Source organism: Schistocerca piceifrons, chromosome 5 (assembly GCF_021461385.2).
Source record: "Schistocerca piceifrons isolate TAMUIC-IGC-003096 chromosome 5, iqSchPice1.1, whole genome shotgun sequence".
In the NCBI taxonomy this organism is placed as follows: domain Eukaryota; kingdom Metazoa; phylum Arthropoda; class Insecta; order Orthoptera; family Acrididae; genus Schistocerca; species Schistocerca piceifrons.
Window position 1 is genome coordinate 336053261 of NC_060142.1, and position 13745 is coordinate 336067005.

Sequence of the window (13745 nt, forward strand, 5' to 3'; positions counted from 1 at the left end):
TTCTACTTATGAAATAAGTAGACGTACGAACTTTACTTTTCATCAATTACTGATGTATTTGCCCTCCATACACAATAAAAATCTCACTTTCCACATGAATATGTAACTTCCTGCAAGTCTCTTGTTTAGTCGGATGTTAGAAACAAATAGAGTTACAGTTAAAAGAAAGTTGACCTGGATACCATGACCTTTCTTAACATGAATCATAAAATGAGTCTCGCCTCTAATAAGGTTGCATCACGAGTCTGCAAGAGTACTTCTTCAACTGTTCTTGTTTTAAAACGATAGTCAATGACACAATAAGCACAGAGCTGCATATAAACTCCATGGTTCTTCCTTACACAGTAGAAGAATTCATAGAGGATGACATGATAATTTGAGCAAGGGGTAATTAATTGTTAGTCTTTTATTGTATGTGTAACAAAATTGCATTATTATTATGATACCATTTGTTAAAATCAGTTGTAATTAATTGTTAGTTTTATATTGTATGTGTATTTTTATATTGTATTATTGTTATGGTACCATTTGTTAAAATCAGGCGTTGAATGTATATGGTAAAGCTTTACCAAAATTTTGATGTGTCTCCTGTACCTGAATCAAATGATTTAGATTATGTACATTATGAGACTAATAAACCACAATTCACAAGTCACTAAAACATCTATGGATTGCCTGACAGGTACTTGTCGGTGCTGTCCAACCCACCGTGTCTACTTTCTTCCCGCAACTGATTTTAAACCTGCACACTTAATCATGTGAAGCACAGTGTGTAGGATTCTACCATCCCACACTCATATCCACAATATCGTGTGTTTGAGATTGTAGAAGGCTGAGTGGTTCTAGAATTTACACAGAAATTCTCATATGACTACACCTTCTTGACCATGGGATTGAAATATTTTGATTGGAAATTTGCTCTGAAGTGAATCCTGCCTCATACTAATCAATTACTATTGGAATAAGTGTGAAAGAATACATTTCTCACAAGCAATTTATTTATTATTCAGGTACCAAGTTTTAACATAGCCTTTACAATAGTCTGATTATGTGCTTGCCACTCAAAATCCGATCAACAATAACCCTCAATTCTTCTGAGGTTCTTCATATCCTAGAGAAGCTCTTCATTCTAGGTACACTCATTACCACTGAACTTCCTACAGGAGGTACTCCATGACACTCCACACAGTGCTGCAGACTCTGAGACATGTAGCTGCAACAATGTAAACATGTCAGGTGGCAGTCTTGCAGTGCTGCATGATGACCCTGGACTATTTTGAACATAACGGAATGCACCAACCAAATGTGGAATAGTAGTAAATACCTAACTAATTCATTTTAACAAATCCTACATGTCACTGAGCATGATAACTCAGTTATTTGAAATTTCAAGGGTACAGGCATTCTAGCTATTCATTTTTAAATTATAAAATAATTCTGTACCTTTACATAGAGTTGGCTTGATTTTTGTATTTTAAATTTTTGTTATCTTAGTAATTTTCTTCTAACGCCAAGTGCCTGACATAAATAATATTTTTCTGTGCAGAAGTGAGCAGTTAGATATTGAGTACTGTCTATGTTAATTCAGTTCAAACATTAAGATCTGTTAGTCACCAGGTGATCAAAGATTTTGATCTCATCAGTCAGTTCTCAAAAAACTGATTAATCCAATGTTCAGATAAAATATGCAGAATAACATCTCAAGAATTCTTGTTGGTGCTACTTGATCAGTCACATGAGTTTCCCATTGACATCCAACCTACCTATCCTGCACACCCCAACTGGAATTTATTATTTCACTGCTATTCACTTCTGGCCTCAGCCTACTTTCTGTTCTTAATATTACATGGATGTTATCAGGGTCTATATCTGATACATTCTAATGCAGACTTCTGCAGTTAAATAATCCCATGTTGACATTTTACCTTTCTTTCCTGATAGGATGAGTGTTCACCTCTGTACTTAATGTAGCTGATCTACTCTTCTCTCCAAATCCATATGTCATTCATCATCTGGCTTATAGAGGTGGGAAGGTTGGATTCGTCTAAACTAAAAGCTCTGTGTGCACACAGTAAATTCTCTGCTAACTGAGTGGCTGTTTACTGTGTGAAAGGCTGGCTTGTTAAATATGTTCTAAAAATATCTGCCAATAATTGGTATATGAGAACATCACAGAATTGTTTTTGACTTCAATCAGCTCCAAACCAATTGTCTCTGATCGGTTTGTGGAATGATGTTGCAAATCATGAATCATTCATCTGCTTCAGATATGGAAGTAGCCATCTTCAGCAATCCATCCAAGTTTCTAACGGAACCAAGGATGATGTCTGAACTAACTGGGCAGACATCATTCTTGCCTTGTAAGTTACAATTTGTTACTAGCCACATCCAGCATGTTCAAAAGCAGAACCTTCTCCACATCTCTGAGGATACACTGAGGAAAAATCTGAGTACACACTGGTTTTCCTTTCCAATCTATTGGTTATTTTCCTTTGTTTCTTACATATCTGCCTAAAAGTGGAGCTTCCAATGTCCAACATGCCCACTCACTGCTTAGCAGCACTCCAAAAGATTGAGACAGCCTGTACATGCTTAGATGTGCCCTCTGCAATGGGCAGCACCTTGTATCTATTTATCTTCAGCTAAATAATTTGTGAGCATACCACTATCTTAAATCAACACTTGAGATATGAGTCAGAAGGCACTTAAACATCACAGCTTCTAGCAGATGCTAGTTACCAAGAGATGCAACTGTTTGCACCATGGATGCTTCAATACACCTGCAACCCATTATCTGAAACCCTCAACAGTGCTCCATCTACCCCACATCTGCACACAATAAATTGTTTACCTCTGCTCCACAATGTATGACTACTAAACCAAGTTCCTCTTGTTGTGTGACTGATGAGATGTGATTTCATCATATTTATTGTCAACGCATGAGGAAGTAGAGAAATGAATACTGGGAATAAGAAACAATCTGAGAGGAGAACATCATGTCAGCTGCATAGTAGTACTCATAGGAAGATAATTATTAAACAACATTCCTTGGTAATCAGCCCATCTAAGTGCATTTGACCTTTATCCAAATAGTTCAGAGACACTTGCATCTTTAAGTACGTTAAGTTACAAACATTAAGGTTGATTGGTGTTGAAGAACTGCATAATGATGTTGCTGAAATGCAACTGGACCTGTGAGAGTTTATTTTAATAGAACATCAAAAGCATGAATTTTGGTTTCAGGAACTGCATAATTGAGATGAGACTGTGATCAACTTTAATGGATGTGTTAACTGGTACAGCTATTGTTATCAGTAAAAAGAAAATTGTTGAAGATACAAGTATAAGATTAGAAAAGTCACTGTTATGTCAATTGTTGGATAGGAAGGTATTTTTTGTGAGTATTTATGAATGACTAATTGTGAGGACTGTTACAAAATTCTAAGTGAAATAGAAATTCAACATGCTGAAAGGAAACAATTTTTATTCCAGTAGTATGATGAATCAGTCATAATACTCTCACACTGAGGAAAATTTAAGTGGGCACTGACAGAATAATTAACTGACATTTTTGGTCACAAATCTCATTATTACTCATTGTGAGAACGTACTGAAGGCACGTAACACCAACATGCTGAACACTTTAGTTGAGAAAAAAAATTGTGATGTATGTTACAAAACAATGTGAGACATTTTTGTTATATTCTGATGCAAATGACAATCATGTAACAAAATTAGGTGTAATTTTGAGCTAGATCATTCTCTCTCCAACATTTCTATTTCTGAAGTCATAATACTGATCTGAAATCAAATGTACACACTGTACTACTGATTCCCCACGAAAACTGTTCCATAAGGCAGGGAGACCTTTGAGTATGTGAAGTAAGTTGAAGTTTATGATAACAACTGTTAAAAAGACCATTCCTGAGTATAGGTCAGGCATTATTTTTCTTCATATGCAAGCCACCTATGTCTCAAAAACTGGACTCATTTCATATGAGAATAATCTGCAGATATCTCCCTTTCTGTCCCTTGACTGGTGCTGCCTTCGGCTGTCAATTTCTGGAATTATTTTGAAAGAAATATTAGCTAATATAACAGCTGCTGTGATGAATGACTGCACTTTTACCTTGGAAAGTCTTCATTATTTTAAAATACGTAATCCATCAAAATATTAAAGTAAATGTAAAATGTAAATCCTGAAGCCTGGTTCATTGTAGTAAGTGTTTATCTTGAAGATACATCAATTACATATGTGCCACGAAAGCTTTGGATAAGGGTATAAATGGCAAGTTTCCCAGGCCCGAATCTTCTAATTGGTTAGTCTCCAAAGTGTTAACAAAAGAACAACAGCTCAAATAAACTTAACCTGAACAGTATATTAACAGCAAAAAATCACTATACTGATTTATACTGTTTGTGCTTATGCTAACTAGATATAAGATTGAAAATTAGCAGAAAAACTGTAACTTTGAAATAGCTGCTTAGTCATATTAAATAGGTGTTGTTTATCTCCTACTGGTAGCTTAATATTCACAATATACACTAACATTTTCTAATAAAAATTAGTACTTAAATATGTAACACTAGAAATATCTGTATAATACATTACTACTTCCCTCCAACTTTTCCATTAACACTGCTTAATTCTTGGTTCTAGGTAATTGATGAAGGAAAGCAGGAGGTATTGCTGATTTAAGATAGTTGCTTTATTGCTGGAATTTAGCGCAAGTAATGGGCATTGTATCAAAAGACTCAGAAAGCTTTATTTCATCAAAATACTACGGGAACCAGAGATAAAATAGATGCATTGCTAACTGATCTTGACTCAGACATTTCTACCTCTGAGCATCACTTGATGTAGTGTAGAAATATTACAGCTTCCTTTTGACAGGTACATATCTTCTGATTTATATGCAAAGAGTTCATTGCAGATGGAAGGAGTTGCCATTTATACCAAAGGTAACATTTTAATGTTCCATTTAAAAGAATTTTCTTATCAAAGCATTGTAAGAGTCAAATATTTGAAAGATGTGCAGGACATTTTGAATTTTCAAGGACTGCAATACAAACTGCATGAGTTATTCTCCAGAGAAAAGAATGTCAATGATACAGTCTAACAGCAGCACAGTCTTCGGCAAGATCTTCATAAATTGTTCTCTGGTTGATGGGCACAGTCTGAGAAATATTAGCAATGGTTTGATGAATGAGGGCAGAATTGTATCCCAAAGTGGAACACAAAAATTCGATATGTGAGTCCACTTTCAATGCAGACATTAAAAGCCATCGTTGAAGGGCAAACATGACAAGATGTCTGTTAGAGAAACAATTTATACAACAAATATGATATATGTCTACAAGCATTTATCATTCCTCTAATAGTTTTCATTATCAGTTTTACTACTGAGTGAATTACGTTTGCTTTTGTTGTATGTAATCCTTGTTCATTATTTATTTCCTCAGTTAAGGGTTCTTTATTTTAAAAAATGCTGCAGATCCTTTTGATTGACACCTGGGTTTTACCATGCAATGAATTTTTGAGATTATGTTCATTTGTATCACTGTGTGTGCTTTTGACATTATATTTCTCAAATAAGGTTATAACATGCATAAAATTTGAAGATAAAGTAAAAAATAATGAAACAAGCTGTTCCTATGTATATTGTATATTAAAATCTGGAAGCATAAGCTCATAAATTGATGCTCAGCTGTGCATTTACATCACATATAGGTGTAACAGCACACAGATCCCCAGTGTGGAACTTTCAGCTAGGTTTGAAAATTGTAAATTCAACACTAGGAAGCAGTTAATAGTCTGTGAAAATTAAAATGGAATTTCCCAATAGCTTCAGAGGAAAAATATGAATTGGAGACATTTGGTTCCTATGGCTTGATTTCAAAAATTAAATTTTCAATCTTGTGTACCAAGAATTAACAAAACTCTAATTTATAACATTGTAATAGAATATGCTCATACTGAAGAAACTAATATTTACCCCAATCTTAATGCAATGTCTGACATTGACTGAAAACTTCTGAGACTGATCAACAAGGCATCATAAATCTCTGGGACTTGTCCATGTAATACAGTGAACCTTTGGATGGTACTGGAATATGGAGATTTGATTGATTTTTTTCCAGTGCTAGGAATACCTTAAACAACCTTGCTGTAAATTGTCACTAATTATCCAATAGCAAACGTTCTGGTCTCCCTACTTGCTTCAAACAATGATCTCTCAGCTTCAGTATGGCATTGTGGGTTATGGCTTTTCTCAGTGGATACAATTTAACCAGTTTCGATCAGCATTCCAGGATGACAAAAATTAACACAATACCTTCCTCCAACTGAGGCAGTGGACAATAGAAGTCCATTGCTACTAAATCCAAAAATGACTGGATATTCTGGCATGTAGCATGGTGTGTAGTTTTGTCATCTGTATTTTCCTCTCTGTCATATCTCGCACTGATGTAATTTTTTTTTTAACTTGTATGTGCATGTTTTCAAAGTAATAACACTTTTTAATGCGCATGGTACATTTCTTAGGGCCAAAGTGACCATACCCAACATATATGTAACATGTTATCAATTAATCATGGCTGAATAGTGTACATAGCAAAGAGTTACTCGAAGAGTGACTCTGTGGAGTTTCTGTCATGCTTAATCCATCGGTCCTATTTTCGAACTGTTGAATACATTTAAATGGTGTTTGAAAGATGCTTGCATATAGCTTTCAACCATAGCCTTCATCAGTAAAGAGAGAAACACACACACACATTGCCGGCCGAAGTGGCCGTGCGGTTAAAGGCGCTGCAATCTGGAACCGCAAGACCGCTACGGTTGCAGGTTTGAATCCTGCCTCGGGCATGGATGTTTGTGATGTCCTTAGGTTAGTTAGGTTTAACTAGTTCTAAGTTCTAGGGGACTCATGACCTCAGCAGTTGAGTCCCATAGTGCTCAGAGCCATTTGAAACACACACACACACACACACACACACACACACACACACACACACACATATACCTCACACACACAGGAACACCAACGTGAGGTGTGCTTGCAATTTGTGTGTGTGTGTGTGTGTGTGTGTGTGTGTGTGTGTGTGTATCTTTACTGGTGAAGGCTGTGACCAAAAGCTATATGTGAGTGTCTAATCATGCCTGTCTGCAACTTGACATGTCTTCTTAACGGTAAGTAGCAATCTATCTTTTCCTACATTGTTGATACTCCTATCTGGAGTTTGCATTATTTAATAGGTATTTAAACTTCTTGAATGTCCATACTACTGCCAATGTCTCTTTTCCAGATATGCCATAATTACTTTCTGTGAGTGTGAATATATGGCATGCAAAGTTATAGGTTTGTGTTCCACTACAACACCCAAATATGATTCTTGGTACAGTTGGGACCTGATTCAAGGGATTCTGTTGTGAGATAAAATAATTGGCTGAAATTGAAATGCAACAGTAGTGGTGTGTCAATACCACTACTGTCCCTAATAGTTAAGAACTCAGCTGTGCATTCTTGTGTCCATCACCCTAGTGAATATTGTTTTAATAACTTTGTCATATTTAGTGAATTTAGGACTGATTTGTTCAAAAATTTTCTGCAAAATGCTGCTATCCCTAACTGTGCTTGCAGTTGTTTTTTCTTGGATGGTCCTGGACATTTATTAATCATGTGAAGCTTACATGGGTCTGGTCTTATTCCTTCCCTGTTTATCACATGTCATATAAATTTAACTTCAGTCTTACCAAATTGAGAGTTGGATAATTTCAGGGTAATTACCTGCAAATGTCATCAAGATATTAGTTTATCCAACATATGTAATATTCACAGGTTTGTGATATTATTAGTACATTGTCTATGTATACCAACATCTTGTGTTTCAGATCATGCCCAATTACCTTATTAAGAACTCTTATGAAACCTCTCACTAACACATTTAATCCAAATTGTAGAATCTTGAATGAACAAGCTCTATCTTTGAATATAAATTCTAGAGATTTGTGCAACATATCATGTAGTTTAATTTAGCAATATCGTGTATTAAATCCATAGTACTAATATACTTCACCCACACAAAACTAGCCAACAACTCATTTATTTTGAGAGGTCTGTCTCTTTCTGGTTCTGTTACCATATTTAGTGTCCTCACATAAAGCACTAGCCTGACCACCCCATCTGGTTTCTTAAAGACAACTGGTGGGTTATTATAGCAACTGTTAGGAATTTGTATTACATCCCAATCTATCATCCTGTTAATTTCATGCTGTATCATGTGTGTGTATATATATATATATATAAAACAAAGATGATGAGACTTACCAAACAAAAGCGCTGGCAGGTCGATAGACACACAAACAAACACACAAAATTCAAGCTTTCGCAACAAACGGTTGCTTCATCAGGAAAGAGGGAAGGAGAGGGAAAGACGAAAGAATGTAGGTTTTAAGGGAGAGGGTAAGGAGTCATTCCAATCCTGGGAGTGGAAAGACTTACCTTAGGGGGAAAAAAGGACAGGTATACACTCGCACACACACACATATCCATCCGCACGTACACAGACACAAGCAGACATTTGTAAAGGCAAAGATATATATATACCCCCTAGGTAAGTCTTTCTGCTCCCGGGATTGGAATGACTCCTTACCCTCTCCCTTAAAACCCACATCCTTTCATCTTTCCCTCTCCTTCCCTCTTTCCTGACGAAGCAACCGTTGGTTGTGAAAGCTAGAATTTTGTGTGTATGTTTGTTTTTGTTTGTGTATCTGTCGACCTGGCAGAACTTTCATTTGGTAAGTCACATCATCTTTGTTTTTAAATATATATATATCTAAGAGCCAGTCCTTCCTCAGAAAGCTAGGGTTTTTTAAATCAGATACAAGGAACATAAGGTACTTTAAATTGTATGTGAAAATAGAAAAATGGATTGAGATTTCCAACTGTACTGATTTACTGTTTGTTTCTGTTCTTCCCATTAACTTCACTCTAGAGACTGGCAGAGTCAGTAATAAGTGCATCAAATTATAAATCATTAAGAAATTCTGGTCCACAACATAAATTTCACTGCCTGAATCCATATTAATCATGCTATCTATCAATGATCAGATGTAAATTTTAGTGATATATTGATTCTCACCTAATAAATCATATATTATCATGTTACTTTTGCCACACCTAAACACAAGAGATTCCAGTGACACCGGCTCAATTGCAACAGCTTCAGAAGGTCAAGCCTTTCTCCCAAAGCTTATCAGGTTTTCCTCTTTTTGTTATTATGAAATTATGTCCTGAACTCTGATCGACATCTCTCCACCTACATCTCAATGTATTGTTTTGTTGGTTATTGTATTCATTTCTCTTTGTTCCGTAAAGTGACTGTTAGCTTGGCCTTGTCTACACCTGTGCCTGATTGTGTTTGTATGACTATTGTTCCAATTTTTTGACTGGTATTCTATCATATCTAGCTGTTTCAAATATTGTAAAATGCTATTAACTTTTCCCCAGTCTTTTCCTAATAACTTATCTCATTCTTTCCACAGTAGGGGCTGATAATAACTTTCAGTAAGTGATCCTCATTCATTGAATCACTGTGGTATTTTACTTTATGTTATTGACATTCAACAAAATCTCTGTATCCCATCCATTCTACATCTATATTCAATGCTGTTATTTGATTTCAACCCCAATCATATCAATCAAACTTTCTTTTGTGATCCCTCATTCCAGCACTTGGCTTTGAATTCCCTTTCAAAATCAATAAAAGACTTGAAATCATCTACCCTCAGTGTACCCCATTGTACTGCATTTACTAATAAATGACTGACTACAAACCTAATTTAGTTGTGGTCTGAAAATGTACTGGGTAACATCCTTGCGAAATAACACAAGATAAATACAGGGTGTCCGAAAAGTCTTTCCCTGATTACATAAATTGATAACTCAGGCTAGAAGTAAAATACAAATATGAAACTGGTGTCTAATTATTTACAAACTATCAAAGTTTTTTCACACATCAGTAAACTTCCACATGAGCACCCTTGGTAGCACGTAGCACATCTAGGCAATATGCAATTTCCGTCCACACATTAGCCAACATCACTGGAGAGATCGATTCAACGACTGTGGTTATCCGTTGCCACAGGGTTTCAAGATCTGGTACACATGTTAGGTAGTCCTCATCCTTGACATAACCCCATAAAAAGATGTCTAATGGGGTTATGTTAGGAGAGCATGAAAGCCAAACAGTTGGACCATCATGACCAATCCATCGCCCAGGAAAGCTCATATCGAGATAGGCACGAACGTCCAAACCCCAATGAGGCGGTGCACTATCTTGCTGAAACAAGACATCGGGGTGATACTGAAGCAGCTGAGGAACAGCATACAGTTGCAACATGTCCAGTTACACTGCAGATGTGATGGTAGCCTCAGCAAAGAAGAATGGCCCGATAATTCGATTACGCACCAAACATTCACTTTTGGACTGCCTCTGGTGCACTCCATGACCTTGCCAGGGGGTTGTGAACCCCAAATATGCACTACTCCACCGACAAAAAAGGTCACTTCGTTGGTAAAGGCAATTCGTCTGAGATAACCACCATCGTCCTCAATACGTGATAGCATTTCAACCGCAAAGTCATATCAACGTGTACTGTCATTGGGCAACAATGCCTGAACGATTTGCACTTTTTATCAGAACAATAAATGTTTGTGTAAAATTTCATGGAGAGAGATTTTTGGCATCTGTAATTCACGTGAGGCCCTGCACACCGATTTCTTCGGACTTCGCAGAAAAGACTGCCTTACAGCTTCCACCCTGTCTGCTGAAGTTCTTGGTCGACCAGACCTCAGAAGGTCAGCAACCAATCCTGTGTTCTTGAACTTCTCATACCAGGCTTTAATGCTCTTAACATCAGGTGGATTCCTTCCAAATGTTGTCTGGAAGTGTCTCTGCACTGTGGTTGGTGATCGTGTCTCATGGTACCGCAGGACACACTGTACCTTCTCCTGATTGGTTACCATGGCTTCTTGGGCACTGCACCTCATCCTCTACTTATGTACTGCGAACCTAAAACAGAAAAAAAACTTTGATAGTTGTAAACAATTTGACACAAATTTCATATTTGTACCTTACTTCTAGCCTGAGTTATCAATTTATGTAATCAGGGAAAGACTTTTTGGACACCCTGTATTTCCATCTAGCATAAATTTAGGAAATTTATGGTTGTCTGCTTCACTAAGTGTTGATGTAAAATCATTCCACACATCATTGTGTTGATGGCTCTTAATTGATTCCTCATCACTACTCTTTTTTCGGGTTGTAGGTAGTACTTAGCGAATGTAGTAAATCATGGAATACAGCCATCTGAAGAAAAACTGTTGCAAGGAACTGAAAGTAAACAAAAACGTGTGCAAACAAACAACTATAGCATGGTAGCGGAAAAGCATGAAAACAGATCAAACTTTCCTCGAAATCGCGAACTTCCAAACATACCGGTAGTGAAAAGTAAACTGTCAAATTCTCAAAGAAAGTTATTGACTGATTCTAATATCGTGAGCAAAAACAGATTCAGTGTGCTATCAGAAAAAACGAACAGACAAAGTGAAGCAGATATACAAACGAAAGTTTCGGAACCGAAAACAACAAACGAAAACAGTCAACGTAAAAAACAAGATGCTGGCATTATTTATTTATTTTCTGATAGTCATGGAAAAGGACTGGCAAAGATCATGAACGAAAAACTAATAAATGAAAGTGTTATTGGATTTGTGAAGCCAGGTGCTCCACTGCAAGAAGTTACTCAGCATATTGAAACACACAGTAACCATGGAAGTTGTAACTCTTGCATTATTTTAGCTGGCGCAAACGATGTCTACAAGAACGAGGCAAAATTCGCTTTGCGATCTTTAAGGGAAACATTGGCAAAAGTTATGGACATGAAAGTTTTCGTAATAAGCATCCCTATGAGACATGATCTCATCAAAACATCGTGTGTGAATGCAGAAATCGAAGCAACAAACCGAAAGTTAGAGAAAATATGTAAGCTCTTCAGCAATGTGACATATATTAATGCAGACAGTCAAAAAAGAGAGAATTTCACTACCCATGGATTGCACAGAAACAAGAAAGGGAAAGTAGCACTGTGCGATGCAATCATGGAACAATTAAACCGAAATCAGCCAGGGTTAGTGCAGCCTCCAATTGCAGCAGCAGCAGCAGCAACGGAATCACCAATTTCAAATGAAGAGAATATTACTCCAATGACTTCAGGAAGTGTTGAAGCGGCAAGAAGAGGATCCCCATCTAGCCTGGTTGCGGTTCCTCAAATTACAACTCCAAAAATTACAGCAGAAACGCCATCACACTACAAGTCAACTCGCCCAACACGAAACAGGAAAGAACCACAACGTTTTTTATGGCAAGTGATTCCAGAGAAATGTTGATTTCATCTTCTAAAACATCGCTCTGGAAAGAAAACTTCAATTGTAAAAGTGTTAAAAATGATATGTCATGTGCAGCTGTCGAACATAAGGTAGGCCAAAACAACCTAGTAAATAAGTCACCGTCGAAATTTATGCTCCTGCACCAAAATGTACAATCCTCATCAAATAAAGTTAGTGAGATAGAAATATTGTTATCGGATGAACTAAAAGAAGTGACTGTTATATGTGTTAGTGAGCACTGGTTATCCGAAAATACGTTACATCACACAAGGATAGAGGGCTTTACCCTTTCATCTTTTTTTTGTAGGAAAACCTCCATGCATGGAGGAACATGCATATATGTTAGAGAGGACGTCAAACACGAAAATTTAAAGTTCACTAACCAGCTAGGGGAAGAGCAAAACTTCGAAATTTCTGCTACAGAACTGACAAATTTAAATATAATTGTTATTTGCATATATAGAAGCCCAGATGGAAACGTAACTACTTTCGTTGAAAATCTTGAAAAGGCACTTAACAGTATAAAAATAGTTAGTAAAACAACCATCATATGTGGTGATTTTAATATAGATTTCAACAAGAACTCAAAAGACAGATTAAACCTTGAGGCCTTATTAAAAACCTAAAACATACAAACAACTATCAAATCCCCCACCAGAGTCACCAAATCGTCAAGCAGTGCTATAGATCAGATACTAATAAATACAGATAAATATTTATACAAATCTGGAAATATGAATACAGGCTTCAGTGATCATTATGCACAGTTTATTGAATTCCCAGTAGACACTGCAGGAAATACTGAACAACAAATGACAAGAAAAGGTAGAAATTTGAGCAAGCACAACCTAGAACACTTCAGGCATTTACTGAAAAAAGAAACATGGAATGATATAGACAACTATGAGGACACATGTAAAAAGTTTGACAAGTTCATGGAAATATTCTCCCATTATTTCAATATTTCTTTTCCAGTTAAAAACCAAACATTAAAAACTAAAAAAAGAAATGTTACATGGCTGACGAAAGGCATTAAAATATCATGTGCTGAAAAGAGGAGACTTTATGAAATCTCAAAAACACAAAATGTTACAGAAGAATTTCTGGTGCATTTCAAGAATTATAAGAGAGTGCTTCACAAAGTCATAAAAGAATCTAAAAAAACAACAAATGATCACCATATAAAAATGGCCAGGAACAAAATGAAAGCCATGTGGAAGATAGTCAGAGAACAAGTAGGAAACGATACCTCCCAAAATGGAAATCTCCAGGTAATCCAAGATGGCAAAAAAATTA

At 36.4% G+C, this 13745-nt stretch overlaps 1 protein-coding gene across 5 annotated transcripts in view; it reads left to right on the forward strand.

Annotated features, from left to right (window-relative positions):
• LOC124798095 (proton-coupled folate transporter-like) overlaps positions 1 to 13745 on the forward strand; it is a 263038-nt gene that overhangs the window by 145754 nt on the left and 103539 nt on the right. Inside the window, exon 1 of one of the 5 annotated variants that reach the window (XM_047261339.1) lies at positions 4930 to 4962. The exons of the other annotated variants lie outside the window; for them this stretch is intronic. Coding sequence (XP_047117295.1) covers positions 4935 to 4962 — 28 coding nt within the window. The 5' untranslated portion in view covers positions 4930 to 4934. Of the gene's footprint in view, positions 1 to 4929; positions 4963 to 13745 lie in introns of those variants that run through there. 5 annotated transcript variants of the gene reach the window in all.